Below are 12342 nucleotides of genomic sequence, written 5' to 3' on the forward strand. Positions count from 1 at the left end.
AACCTACCCAGAAGACAGAGGGGCAAAGGAAAGGAGTCTCAGCTGCCTGAAAAATCCTTTGAGTAGAGCTACAAAAGCATTGGGCACCTATTCCCCCAACCTATGGAGCAAACAGCAGGCTGAGGACTGAACGGGTTGCAGGGGTCCTCTGCCCCAAGAAATGGGAGAGGGAGGGACACAGCCTACAGCAAATTCTGATTCTGGCCAGTGAATTTGGTCTGTTGCATTGGAGGGGGGTCTCACACTTCCAGTCTGGGTGGGGATACAATTTTGCACTGAGAGCCAGCAGGAAGCTAAAGATAATTTATCTTCTCACACACCCTCCCTACTGTCCTGGGTTGGTTGCTGAGGAGGCAGAGAGAGGGAGGGTGCCCATGGCCAAAGAGAACAGCTTCAGAGAAGGTTTGTTTGTGAGGCTTGGCTGGCACTGAGGTCACTGCTTCTGCCCTGCCCACTCGCCTGAGGTGTTACTCTGAATGCATTTCCTTTAGCACCTAGGGTCTTAGCTGAGATATCTGCCAAAGAGCCCCATTTGCTGACAGATAAGAAAAGGACACAAAATGGGAAAAATAATAAATGGATGAGGCAAGCAGGTGCTTTTACTGCCACCCTCTTCAAGGTCCTTGGAAACTGGCCTGCACCCCATTACTGGATCCTTAGCCCTGCTTTGAACAGTTCAAGGGTGATCCTAAATATATAGAACAAGTTGATTCAAGAATCAAAGAACATGCTAGCACACTGATACTTAACAGTAAATCCCTAGGCAAGAGAGAGAAACTCAACATCAGGGTGAACTTGGCATCAGAATCAGATGCCTAGACATCAGCAAAAAATTACGAGCTATACACCTTCATTCCCCTGGTGTCCTGAGCCTCGGAGCTGCCCTCCCAGTCTCCATCTGCCCTCTAGCTATTTTTTCTGGGAGAGAAGTGATCCCCCTGCCTCTCTTCCTGGAAGTCTCAGAAACCAATTCTTAAAGAGTTCTGTGCATACTACTGAGTGTTCTGTATATCTGATATGCCTCTTTAAACCCTTCTTGGATCATGGTAGAGGAAAAAAAAAACACTTTACAATTCCTTAAAGGAGTAGGAGTGCTCTTTTCTACCATAGTTCCCCCAAAGTAGGTAGTGTTCTCCACATCAACAGGCATAAAGGAACCTCAATGAAATTATCCATCTCAAGTCTTATTTTCAACTACAAGTTTCCAAGATTTTTAAAAGCCAGGCTGACTTTTATGTTTTCTATAACTAAACGCAATAAGTATACATGAAAGATACGAGATGCAGTAGGGGGTACTCTACAATAGGTTGTCAATGAAAAAATCACTTAAAAGGTAGCATTTAGAAATTTAAACCCAAATTGTTTTCAAACATTGGACAAAAAGAAAGATGATGATTCACCAGTTTTAAAAAAAAATCTGGAGTTTGGAGTCTTAGAAAAACTACTGACAAATTTCTACGTAAATTTTTATATGTCAAAGCGCAAGTAACTTTAAAATAGGTACATACATTACATACACATACACAAACACACACACGAAAGAAACACTGCTGATTCTTGTTCAGGTACATTGTTTTGTGTATGCAAGACTTCCCAAATTCTACAATCCAAATACATAAAAACTGGAGCAAATCAGAAATCTCTTTTTAAGATGATCTTTAAAGTTTGGCTGATTCCCACTTGAACTGAAATTTACTTAGGCATAAGTATTTTTCCCCCTCAACAATGGGATTCTAGCAGGCAAAGAGCTGATGAAGTCACTTAAACAACCCACTCCACAAAGAAATAATCCAAAGAAAAGCTTAGAGAAACTTCTCCAATGAGTTAGTAAGTATCACAAATGCCCCTCTTTTTTTCTCCAGAGGTAATGTTAGATTCAGGAAGACTTTGCCCAGGCCTCATGTGATTCATTTCAGCATATCTAAAGTTACATGGTCAAATGCAATCTTCAAAAAGTGAGCAAAAACATGTAACGGAAAATCATCTATTTCTACCAAAAAATCATTCATTTTTTGGGGGCACTTATCACTAAAATTAACGTAGCATTGGACTTCACTTTAACAACATATGGGGATAAGGGAGGTCCACATATGCTCTCTCAACCGTTTTACATCAAATAATTTCTGTTTATGTCTTGCAATGGAGGACATCATCAGTAACCCTGCTAGTAAACAGCAATATTAAGTTTCAAAAAAAATTATCAAAAGAAAAGTGAAATTCATTTTAAATGAATGAAAGCTCTATAAGCACCGGGACTTTTGTATGTTTGCTCACTGCAGTATCCTTAACATCTACATCCGTGCTGTTCAATACCGCAGCCACTAGTCACACGTGGGTATTTAAATTTAAAGTAAATAAAAAATTCAGTTCCTTAGTTCCACTAGCCACATTTCAAGTGCCTAATGGCCAGTGTGCTAAATAGCTATGGTAATGAATAGCTCAGATAAAAGATTATCACAGCAAGTTCTCTTGGACAGTCCTGGTAGTCACAGCCCAGCACAAAACAGGACCTCAGTCAATACTTGTTAAATGAATGAGCATTCTCTAAGACTTTTAGATTTCATATTATCTTAAATACCTGAAGTAGCTAGCCTTTCAAAAAACTGTTAATTACTCCACTTTTAAAATCTAGGAAAATAACTGCATCTTTATAAGATAGGGAACGGGAAGTATGTGGAAGAATAACAAACTGTCTCATATTCGCAAACCCTAAACCATTCTGCTTCTTTTCTAACTCCCCTCCCCTACAAAAACAAATCCCAATTTTTAAAATTCTTTCCTCTATTAACTACTCGACAGTTCTAAGGACCTATACCGTTTGACCAACAGTCTCAACTCTGGTTACTGGGCACCAGCCTCTCTTGCACCCACAGGAACGGGCAGGACTAACGCTCGCCAGAACTCAAATCGAGACCCTGAGTCCGGGTACCCGCCATCTTGGGACGTCTACCCCAGCACCCTGCCGCTGGGACTGTGAGCGCCCGGAGCCCTGCCAACGAGTGCGGCCGTGAGCAAGCAGCCCTACGGAGGGCTCAGACCACAAAACCACCGCACCCTTCCCAAAACCCAGCGGGGTCGTGGGCCGCGAGGCGCGCAGTTCACCTCGTAGAGCGCCTGCACCATCTCCACCAGCACCCACTGCTCCGTGGCGGTCGCCATATCACCACAGGGGACTTTCTTCCGGAAGGTGGGTCGCAATACGTCCAGTCCTGCGAGGCGCAGCCCAGTGACGTCTCTGCGCCTTCGGGGGCGGGGCGCCAGGCACTTGGCCCCGCCTCCTTGCGCTCGTGCTCTGTGCATACAGAGGGCTGCCTCACGGGGATACGCCCTTTTACGCTTGCGCAGTGAGCGCCGGCGAGCCCTGGGCAGGGATCCTCCTGAGGCTTTACAGCATTAGTGTTGACCCCCAGCGTGGGGGGACTTTGGGAGGGCGGTGGGGGTGAGGCTGGAAGGAGCGAGCGAATTTCGTTAACTTTTAGTTACCACGTGGTCATTAGGGTCCAGGCCCCGTTGGACTCTGGGATGGAGAGAGAATTGTAAATGGTCCTTGCCCTCCGCAGTTATGTGGGTGCTGGGAATGTTTATTGCAAACCTAGAATGCACTGTCATTTAAAAAATAAAGAAATATATACAAAAATAGCCAACTTTTGTATAGCACTATCAGCGTAGTCTAAGACTTTTTTACAGTTATGAAATCCTTTAGCAGTTTAATGTGGAACCTTCTAGAGCCTGCCTATGTATATGCAAACAGTATGCCTGTGTGCACGCACTGCTTGGATCGGAGTTCTTAAGGAACGTTTGGATCATGGAAACAACGTTGTTCTACAAGTTGCTTTTTTCGTTTATTTTCTTACAGGTTTTTGTGTGTATGAATCTTAATTTTAATGACTCTGAAGACTACTTGGAATAAGTTGTTATACATAATTCTTGTTCCACTTTGTTTCAACATTTTCCTCTTAACGCTTCAATTATTTCCACTTTTACCCGTATTACAAACAATGCTGCTAAAAACACTTGATGTGATAATATCTTTCTTTGTGCCTTGGAGTATTTCCTGCTAGTTTCCTTAAAGTGGAATTTTAGTCAGAGTATGCATATTATGAATTTTTATAAAAACTGTCATACAGCTCTACAAAAGGAGGCAATCAATTAAAATGTACATACGTTTGTTTATTCACACTCTAGCCAATGATGTATAGTATCATTCTTTTTTTTTTTACCAGTTTAGTGGAGAGGAAATGACACAATACTGAGCTTTGTTTTCCGTGTTTCTGATTGCTCATGAGGTTGAGCAACTTCTTACCTTTATTATCACCTGTAGTTCTTCAATATGAATATGACTCACCAATTCATATTCTTTACCCACTTTTCTATCGCTTCTTTTTTCTTATTGATTTTTTGGAGCTCTTTATATATTCTGAAATTCATATTTTCCTGTTTTATATATGTCAATTATTTTTACCCAGTTTCTAACTAGCTATTTATGTTGTCTTTTGTCACACCTACATTTAAAATTTTATGTAGAATGCTTTCTACATAAAAGTCTGTTCCTTTATTGCCTCAGGGTTTGTACCTTGCTTAGAACAGCCATCTCTGCCACAGGATTATAAAACACACCTATGTTTTCCTCCAATATTTGCTTAGGGTTGTTGTTCATATTTATCTCTTTGCTCTGGAAATTATATTTTTGTCCCATGAGAGATATGGAACTCAATTATTTTTTTCCCTAAAGAAATAACAAAATTTCCCAGCACCATTTCTTTGAGTAATCCTGGCACTCCCCACTAATTTGAAATGGCACCTGCACTATGTATTACATTTCCACATAGAATTGGCACTGTGTAGCAGAATCATTTGGACTCTGCCCACATTCCATTGCAGCTGTTACTGTGCTTGTGTTCCTTGCCTCCCCCAGGTGCTTTCATGTCCAACAGCCTGCTCCTGCATTTTCCAGAAGCCTACCTCCAGGCTGCCAGAACCCATTTTTTCCTGTCCTCTTGGAAGTTTCTGAGAATTTATGTTCTCTCCTGAGCAACTCTTAAGTGAGTCTGTGACTGCCAGCTGCCGGGGATGTAAAGATTATACCTCTTTTGTCCCCCAAAGCAAGATAACCCTGAGGAGTGAACAGTCACCATCTCCCCTGCTGGGTTGAGCCAATGGTACTGCCTGCAAATTCTTTGACACACCCTTCTAGAGGTGGAGTCTTTGTTGCCTCCTCCTGAGCCTGGGTCTTCCTCTGGACAGCTTCTAAAATGGAATGCTGTGGCAAGAGTGCATGAAGACCACCCAGAGAGAGACAGATGTGGGTAATGGCACTGGCTGTTCCAGCCCCTAGAGGGTTGTGTCTTATCAGTCCAGGTGCCAAGCATGTAAGTGGGGAAGCCTTCAGCATGGCCCCAGTCCCATCCAGCCACCATCTGGGTGCCACCGCCTGACAGAGCCTCAGAGAGAGATGTCTAAGCCCAGCCAACCTCCAAATTCATGAGCAAAATATATGATTGCTATTGCCTCAGGCCAGTTTTGTGATTGTTTTTTGGTAGTAATGGGAACAGTACCCTGTGGGGCTTGGTTTCAATTTTTTTTGTATTCTTGCTTGGCCTCTGTATTAAGTCCAAAATCTCACCTGAATATCATTAGTTCAAAAGTCCTATATCTTAGCCAGGTCATCTAAGTCAGGAATGGGTGAGACTCTGGGTATGATCCATCCTGGGGTAACATTTCTCTGTCTTTATGGACCTGTGAAACTCAAAAACGAGCTCTCTGCTTCCAAAGTACAATGGTGGGGTAGGCATAGGATAGAGATTCTCATTCCAAAAGGGAGAAAATGGAAGGGATAAAGGGATCATGTGTCCCAAGCAAGTTAGAAGTCCAGCAGGACAAATTTTCATTCAAGCAAGGCCTGGGAAGATGCGTCTGTGGCTTGAGGCTCCACTTCTGGGCCCACAGCTCTGCCTCTGTGCCCAGGGCTCTGCCCTCAGAGTCTTTTTCCTTGAAAGGAAGCACATGTTTACAGCTGAGTAGCTCTGTCAGCCTATTTCCTTCCTGTAGGATTTTGGAAATCCATCAGCCATCTTTCATTGTGTTCTCCCTCTGTCCCTTTCCATCCAGTCTGGCAGAGTTCCCGCTGATGCAACATTCTCCAAAACCTTGTGGTTTCCCTTTGCATGTCGAGGAGATCTAGGACCTCACACTGGAGGGTCCTCCACAGATCCTCTCTGGATAACCCTGCCTCTGTTCCTGACTCGGCTGAAAGGACTGAGTGGATCCATGAGTCACATACTTAATTTCTTCAGCAAAAGTTTGTCCTGCCACACCACTGCCTTCTCTCTAAAGCATGCCATCCCAGCAGTGAATTTCTGGATGTTAATATACTTTGCCATCTGGCTGGACCAAGAAACTCCCAATTATCTGGTGTTGTAAGCACTGGGTAATTGGGATATTTTGAGATATTCCTCAAAACATCTCCTTACTCTTTCACTTTCCTGTAAGCAGCAAGAAGCCACCAGGGTGCATGCTCAGTGCATTGCTTGGAAGTCTCCGCTGCTCAGTTTCCAAGTTTATCATTTACAAGTTCTGCTGTTCACACAACTGCAAGGACTCAAGTCAGCCAAGTTTTCCCTCGCTATGTGACAAGGACCGCCTTTCCTCCAGTTTCCAATAACATGTTCCTTACTTGCTTCTGGTTTTTCACCAGAAACATCTTTTTAAAGTTTACTTTTTCCTCTTACTTCCCTTCCTGGTTGTTTTCATTGTTTTTTTCACCTGACATCATGAGAAAGGACTGATGTTTCAGCACTACGGTATCTTGTTAGTAATGATATTCTGTTATCCAACCATGTAGTGATTTTTTTTAACTTGGAGTATCCAATTTTTCTTATTAAAATATCTAATTTCTTATTCAAAACAGCCGATTCATCAGTCATGAGGCTAGATGTTTCCTTCATTTACTCATCCAGGACATATTTACTGAGTACCCACTATAAGTCCTAGGAAGCTAGGAAGAAAGAAGTGGACAAAATAGACCAAAAACCTTGCTGTTTATATTCTACTAAGGGACCAAACAGAAACAATATAGGTAAGTAAAATATGAGGTATCTTGGCTTGTGATAAATGCTAAGGAGAAAAAAATAAATCAGAGAAGGGCATATAAAGTATTGGAGGGATTGAAATGTTATATAGAAAAATGGGAGAAGCTTACTGTGAAGCTGATATCGGCTCCAAAGACCAGAAGGAAATGAGGGAGCTAGTGACCCCGATAGCTGTTGGAGATCTCCGTCCTTTAGCACCTGCATACTACAAGAATTTCTCAGCCTCTGTGATTTTCGCAGGCAAAGGGTATTGCGTGTGGCAAGTTCAAGGCCAAGTGAGGAGCCCATTGTGTCTGGAAGGAATGGGACCTGAGGGAGAGGAGGAGGAGGGGAGTTGAGGAGTGAGCAGGGACCCAGATCCCTGGGGCCTTGTGAGTCTCCCTGGGCATTCTGCCCTCTCTAAGATGCCACGGGGGCTTTGGAGGGCTCTGAGCAGAGGAGAGACATGCTCTGACTTGTGTTTTATAGGATTGCTCTGTCTGCTGCCCTGGGAATAGAAGGGACAGTGTTAGAAGCAGCACATCAGCCAGCGGCTAGCCAAGGGAAACAGAAACCACCTGTGTGCTGAGAAAGCAAAACAGACAGTGGAGTCAGGTTTGCTTAGAGCCTAGCCCTGCAGGCCACCAGGTGTGCTTCGGGCACCTCTTGGGTCTGGCCTGGTGTTCCTTAGGCCCCACCATTAATGCTAGCCATTGCCTGACAAGTGGTTTTGCTTGGCTGGAACCTGACAAAACTATCTCGCCTGTTTTCTGACTCTGGGGCTTTCTGACACCTGAGTCCAGCTGGGGCTGGAACTGACCCAGTACTCGTCCACATGCAACCTGGACATACCAGGGAACTGGCACCCGATGGGGCAACCCTTGTCCCTTGGGGGATGAGAGCCAGTGGATAGATACTTCTTCTTCCAACTAAAAAAGGACCCCGTTGGGGGAGCAGATGTAGGTCAAGTGGTTGAGCACCTGCTTCCCATGTCTGAGATCCCCAGCACCTTCTAAAAATAAATTAAAAAACCAACTGAGTGGATGCAGCTCTGTGGTTGAGCACCTGCTTCTCATGTCCAAGGCCCCGGGTTCAATCCCCAGTACAGCCTAAAAATAAAAGGAGCCCATTGTGTTTCCTCTTTCACTCTCCCTAATCCCCCACTCTTCATTCCTGGGCACACTTCCTACAATAAACTCCTTCCCTCCTTGCACCTTCTTGTCTTAGGTTCCACCTTCTGGTGGACCTGGCCACTCAGTCAAGAAAAGCCTTGCATTCCAAGAAAAGTTACCCAACGAGCAACAGAAATCCTCTGGTATTTCCTTAGATCGATCAGCTCCAATTTCTTATCAAGTCTAGTGCGAGACCTAGCACTAGTCCCCAGAATAGATGAAGTCAGGGTCTGTTTCCTCTTGGCTCTACTCTGTGAAGGAAAGAGACTTTATTTCTGGTTTAATGACCATCGCAGATGTAACGGTCATGTGAGGAAACAGCGTTTTTTCCACCAATGAGAACAATCCACACTTTGACTGTTACTTTGCTGCTTGTTCTTTTCAAGAATGAGGCTGCCTTTACTTTGCCAGTTCTTCTGAAATCTCAGTTCCCATGCAATTGCAAGTAAAACCTTCAGAAAGCGCGCAAGAAGTGCCTGTGATTTTTTAAAATGCCAAAATAGTCTTTATTTGAATTCATAAATATGTTCATTTAATAGGCTAAGCTACTTTGCTCTTATTCTCAGAATACATGGGTTATAATGTTTAGTGCATTAGAAATTAAAGCTAGTATAAGGTCTGGGGTGACCTGAAATTTTGCATTTCTAGCCAAGTCCCACAGTTCTGTCTTTAAGGCTGGAATTCTTTGATTTACTCAGTTTTTTAAAAAGCCAAACATGGAGACAAATGTATGCCAATTTTCAAACTCTCCCTCATCATCTTCCAGATAGTCTAGCATCTGCTTTCCCACCTCGTAAGTCAGTGTCAAGGGTTTTTCCTCTTCTCTTCTGAGAGGGACACAAATATGAAACGAGTTTAGGTTCCTTTCCAAGGTCTTTGGATTTTAATTTTTAAAGTGACTCATCTCCTCAGGCATTGTCCTTAGGACTCTGCAAAGTTGGTGCAGCTCAGGGCCTGGCTTCCTCTTCAATGTCGTGGAATCAGATTGTGCATCACTGGGCAGAGCCCTTTGCTCCCCTGTGCCACCTGGACAAAGCCCGGGGAGAGGGACCTCTCTGGGTATCCACGGTGGATGATTTTTTAAAGCAGTATTGAAAGCAGACAAATTTTGGAATTGCTAATGGAAGACCTAAGAAGCCAAAAAGCAATGAAGTGATGGAGAGGTGACCTCAGGAAGCCGTTGCTGGCCTTAGGCCGACAGGTCGCAGGGACGTGTGGTCTACCTGAGCCAAGCGCCCAGGATGCCTGGCAGGGGAGGGGGAAACCCCCTGCTTGCCCCTTGCCCCTACCTCCCGGCCTCCTGCTCGTGCCCCACTGGCTGAGTCCAGCCACAAGCCAGCTGGGGCAGGGGTTCTTGTCCAGGGGTGCACAGACCCCCAAGGGGCCTGTGGGCTTGAATTTTCTTTATTCTTGTGGGGATGTGTCCATGTGGGTGTGATATACTTATTAAATAATGCACTGTATAGAGTGGACTTAGTAAGGGGTCCGTGGTTTTCACCTGACTCGGAAAGGGGTCTGTGGACAAAAAAGGTTAAGAACCCTGATCGAGGGAAATAATGGAAGAGAGAAGAGGCTCAGAAACAGCCCCAGGTAAGAAGCAGCCCAAGATGCTGAAGCGGAGGAGGAAAGCCAGGAGAGTGGGCGTCCTGAAAACCAACTGAAGAAAGGGCATCAAGGACCAGAGAGTGGGCACGTGGGTAGAAGCTGGTGAGGGGTCCAAAGAGGCGGGCGCAGGGACGACCGCGGGGCGAACAGTCTGGAGCCGTTGGTGGGCCTGGTCGCAGCCATGGTGGTGGGGTGGTGGGAATGAAACTTGACTGGGATGTCGAGAGAAGGGGAGGAGGAAACCTGGAGACACGGAGTGTGAGCAACGTCCCCACTCCTCTGAGGAGATCATGACCTTCCCTCAGTGTTTCTGAGTGTTTGATCTCCTGATTTTTGTTGGTTTACCTCAAGCGTTCCATGATTCCCCGTGATGTGTTCGTATGGTTTGAGCTTCCCTCTTCGTTCCCTTGCTGGGCTGCGTATTTTATCTCAGCTTCTCCACACCTCCATGGTGGTTTCTTTTATTGTCATGACATCATCCCCCTTGTCCCACTGAAGGTTTTGTGTCTTGGACCCCCTTTTGTGTGATAATAATAGTTCTGAACCTTTATTCCTTTTGGTAGTATTGGGCTGACTTACCTTTTTCCATTTCTGACGCATGGGCCATTCTGACACTTTATTTCAGTTGCGGGGAGTTTAACTCATTCAGTTAGGTGATAAACAGTGTTTTTGTTCTTATTCATGCTCTCATTTTTTATGTTTTCTAAGCATTCTCATACTTTCTTGTGATTCCTCGCTCCCCCCACTTTCCTACCTTTTTATTTGTACTGCCTGTGCCCTTCTTACTTTTATAAATGTAAGAAAGTATACACCAATTCATTTTTACCAATGGTCCTGTGCATCGATATGGATAAATCTCAAAAATTTTATTTTGATGGAAAGACCTATTGTGAAAGGATATAATCAGGGTGATATATTTATGTAAAAAATTTAAAAACATACAACTATGTAGTATGTTATAGTTATGTAATATATACATTTAGATTCTATGTAGTGATGTTAAACATTTTAAATTTATTCCACTGGGCACTAGGCGGGTTCTCTCAAGCTAAAGAACTGTGTCATTCTTTAGTTCTAGAAATATTTCTTCAAATATTTTTTGACTATTTTCTCATTATGTTCTTTTTAAAACTCCTATTTCTTTCTTTTTACATAATACATGCTTATGTTTATCATTATATAAATTAACTTTTTTGAAAAAATTCTCATTTTTGTCCTTTTGTGTTTCATTTTGGGAAAATTCCTTATGTTGATACTCTGGTTCACTAATTTTGTGTGTTTTTTTTTTTAAATTGGGGAGATTCTAAATTTATTGCTTTGTTTTATTTTCATATGATAGACTTCCTTTTTCTCTAGCATTTTCAATTGTTTTTCTTTTACCTCAGGAACCTCTCTAAAGTTGTCAGTGTTTTTCTTTGTTATATTAGCCTCCCACTGTTTACTGGATGAGCTGTGCAAGTCCCTTCCCCTAAACCAGTTGAGTAGCTCACCATATGTAGTTTTCGTTGCCTTGTAATGGATTAAATAGAAATTTGAGCTCTTTTACTTTAAAATGAGTACAAATTTAGAGAGGAATATATTAATCCTACCATTTAGTCAAAATTTCCGTCAGAACCATCTTTTCTTTATATCATTGAAGATGTTGCCGGAAATGAAGTAAATAGCATTCTAGCCAAGATCCACTTGGTTTGTATTTGTGGATGAAAGATAGATTCTACTCCTAGGATATTCTGTCTGGAAAGGACTTTGGGATTGGTTTGCTAAAGCTCAGAGAAGTGAGGTAATTTGCCTAAGGTTACACAGCTGTTGGTACCTGGGCAAGAGTCCCTTTTTAGTCCAGTCCACTAATTTTACCTTTAGTTGTGTCTATGGAGCTTATCAGACCTTTGATTTTAATTTAAGCAATTGTTTCTATCTAGGAATGACAGTTATTTAAAATCCAGAACATGGATATAATTTCTCCTGTCATGCACTTATCAAACATATATTTATTCAGCAGTTATTTTCTTAGGCACTGGAGATATAGAAATACACAGAACAGTAACCTCCCTGCCTTCATGGGAACCTACATATGGATGGCTAATGAGTAAACACAAAACAATTGATTTCATAAAGTGCTGTGAGATAAATTACAAGAAGGAAAGTCTTTGAGGAAGCATCTTTTCAACAGAAGCCTGAATAAAGTAAGGACTGAGCTTTATGACTGCCAAAAGAGTGATCTTTGTGCTTACACCAAGTTTGTTTCTTTCTCATGCTGCATACCCTTTGTAAATGTAGGATAATGAGCCCTTGTTTCATAACCCAGACTCTGAAAACGGCCACCATCTTGAACGTTACCTGTCATTGTATCCAAAGGGGATAAACACTCTGCAAAGCACTACAGTGGGCCTAGAAGCAGCCTGTCTCTTCTGCTCATCTGGCCCCATGCTTGGAAAACAGAGCCAGATGTATGTGGTGGGCAGCCCCGATGGCTACCATGTAGGTCCTTCAGAACTTAT

At 43.1% G+C, this 12342-nt stretch overlaps 1 protein-coding gene and 1 pseudogene across 5 annotated transcripts in view; both read right to left on the reverse strand.

Moving 5' to 3' along the window:
* LOC101421072 (serine palmitoyltransferase 1) overlaps nt 1-3223 on the reverse strand; it is a 222381-nt gene extending 219158 nt beyond the window's left edge. For all 5 annotated transcript variants that reach the window (XM_071216571.1, XM_058301414.2, XM_071216573.1 and 2 more), the window contains exon 1: nt 3103-3223. In XM_071216571.1, coding sequence (XP_071072672.1) covers nt 3103-3159 — 57 coding nt within the window. In that variant the 5' untranslated portion in view covers nt 3160-3223. The remainder of the gene's footprint in view (nt 1-3102) is intronic.
* A 5902-nt stretch (nt 3224-9125) lies between these two features.
* On the reverse strand, nt 9126-9311 carry LOC131279645 (small nucleolar RNA SNORA73 family; annotated as a pseudogene).
* Nucleotides 9312-12342: the final 3031 nt, after the last annotated feature.

The sequence above is a fragment of the Dasypus novemcinctus genome, chromosome 8 (genome assembly GCF_030445035.2).
Source record: "Dasypus novemcinctus isolate mDasNov1 chromosome 8, mDasNov1.1.hap2, whole genome shotgun sequence".
In the NCBI taxonomy this organism is placed as follows: Eukaryota; Metazoa; Chordata; class Mammalia; order Cingulata; family Dasypodidae; genus Dasypus; species Dasypus novemcinctus.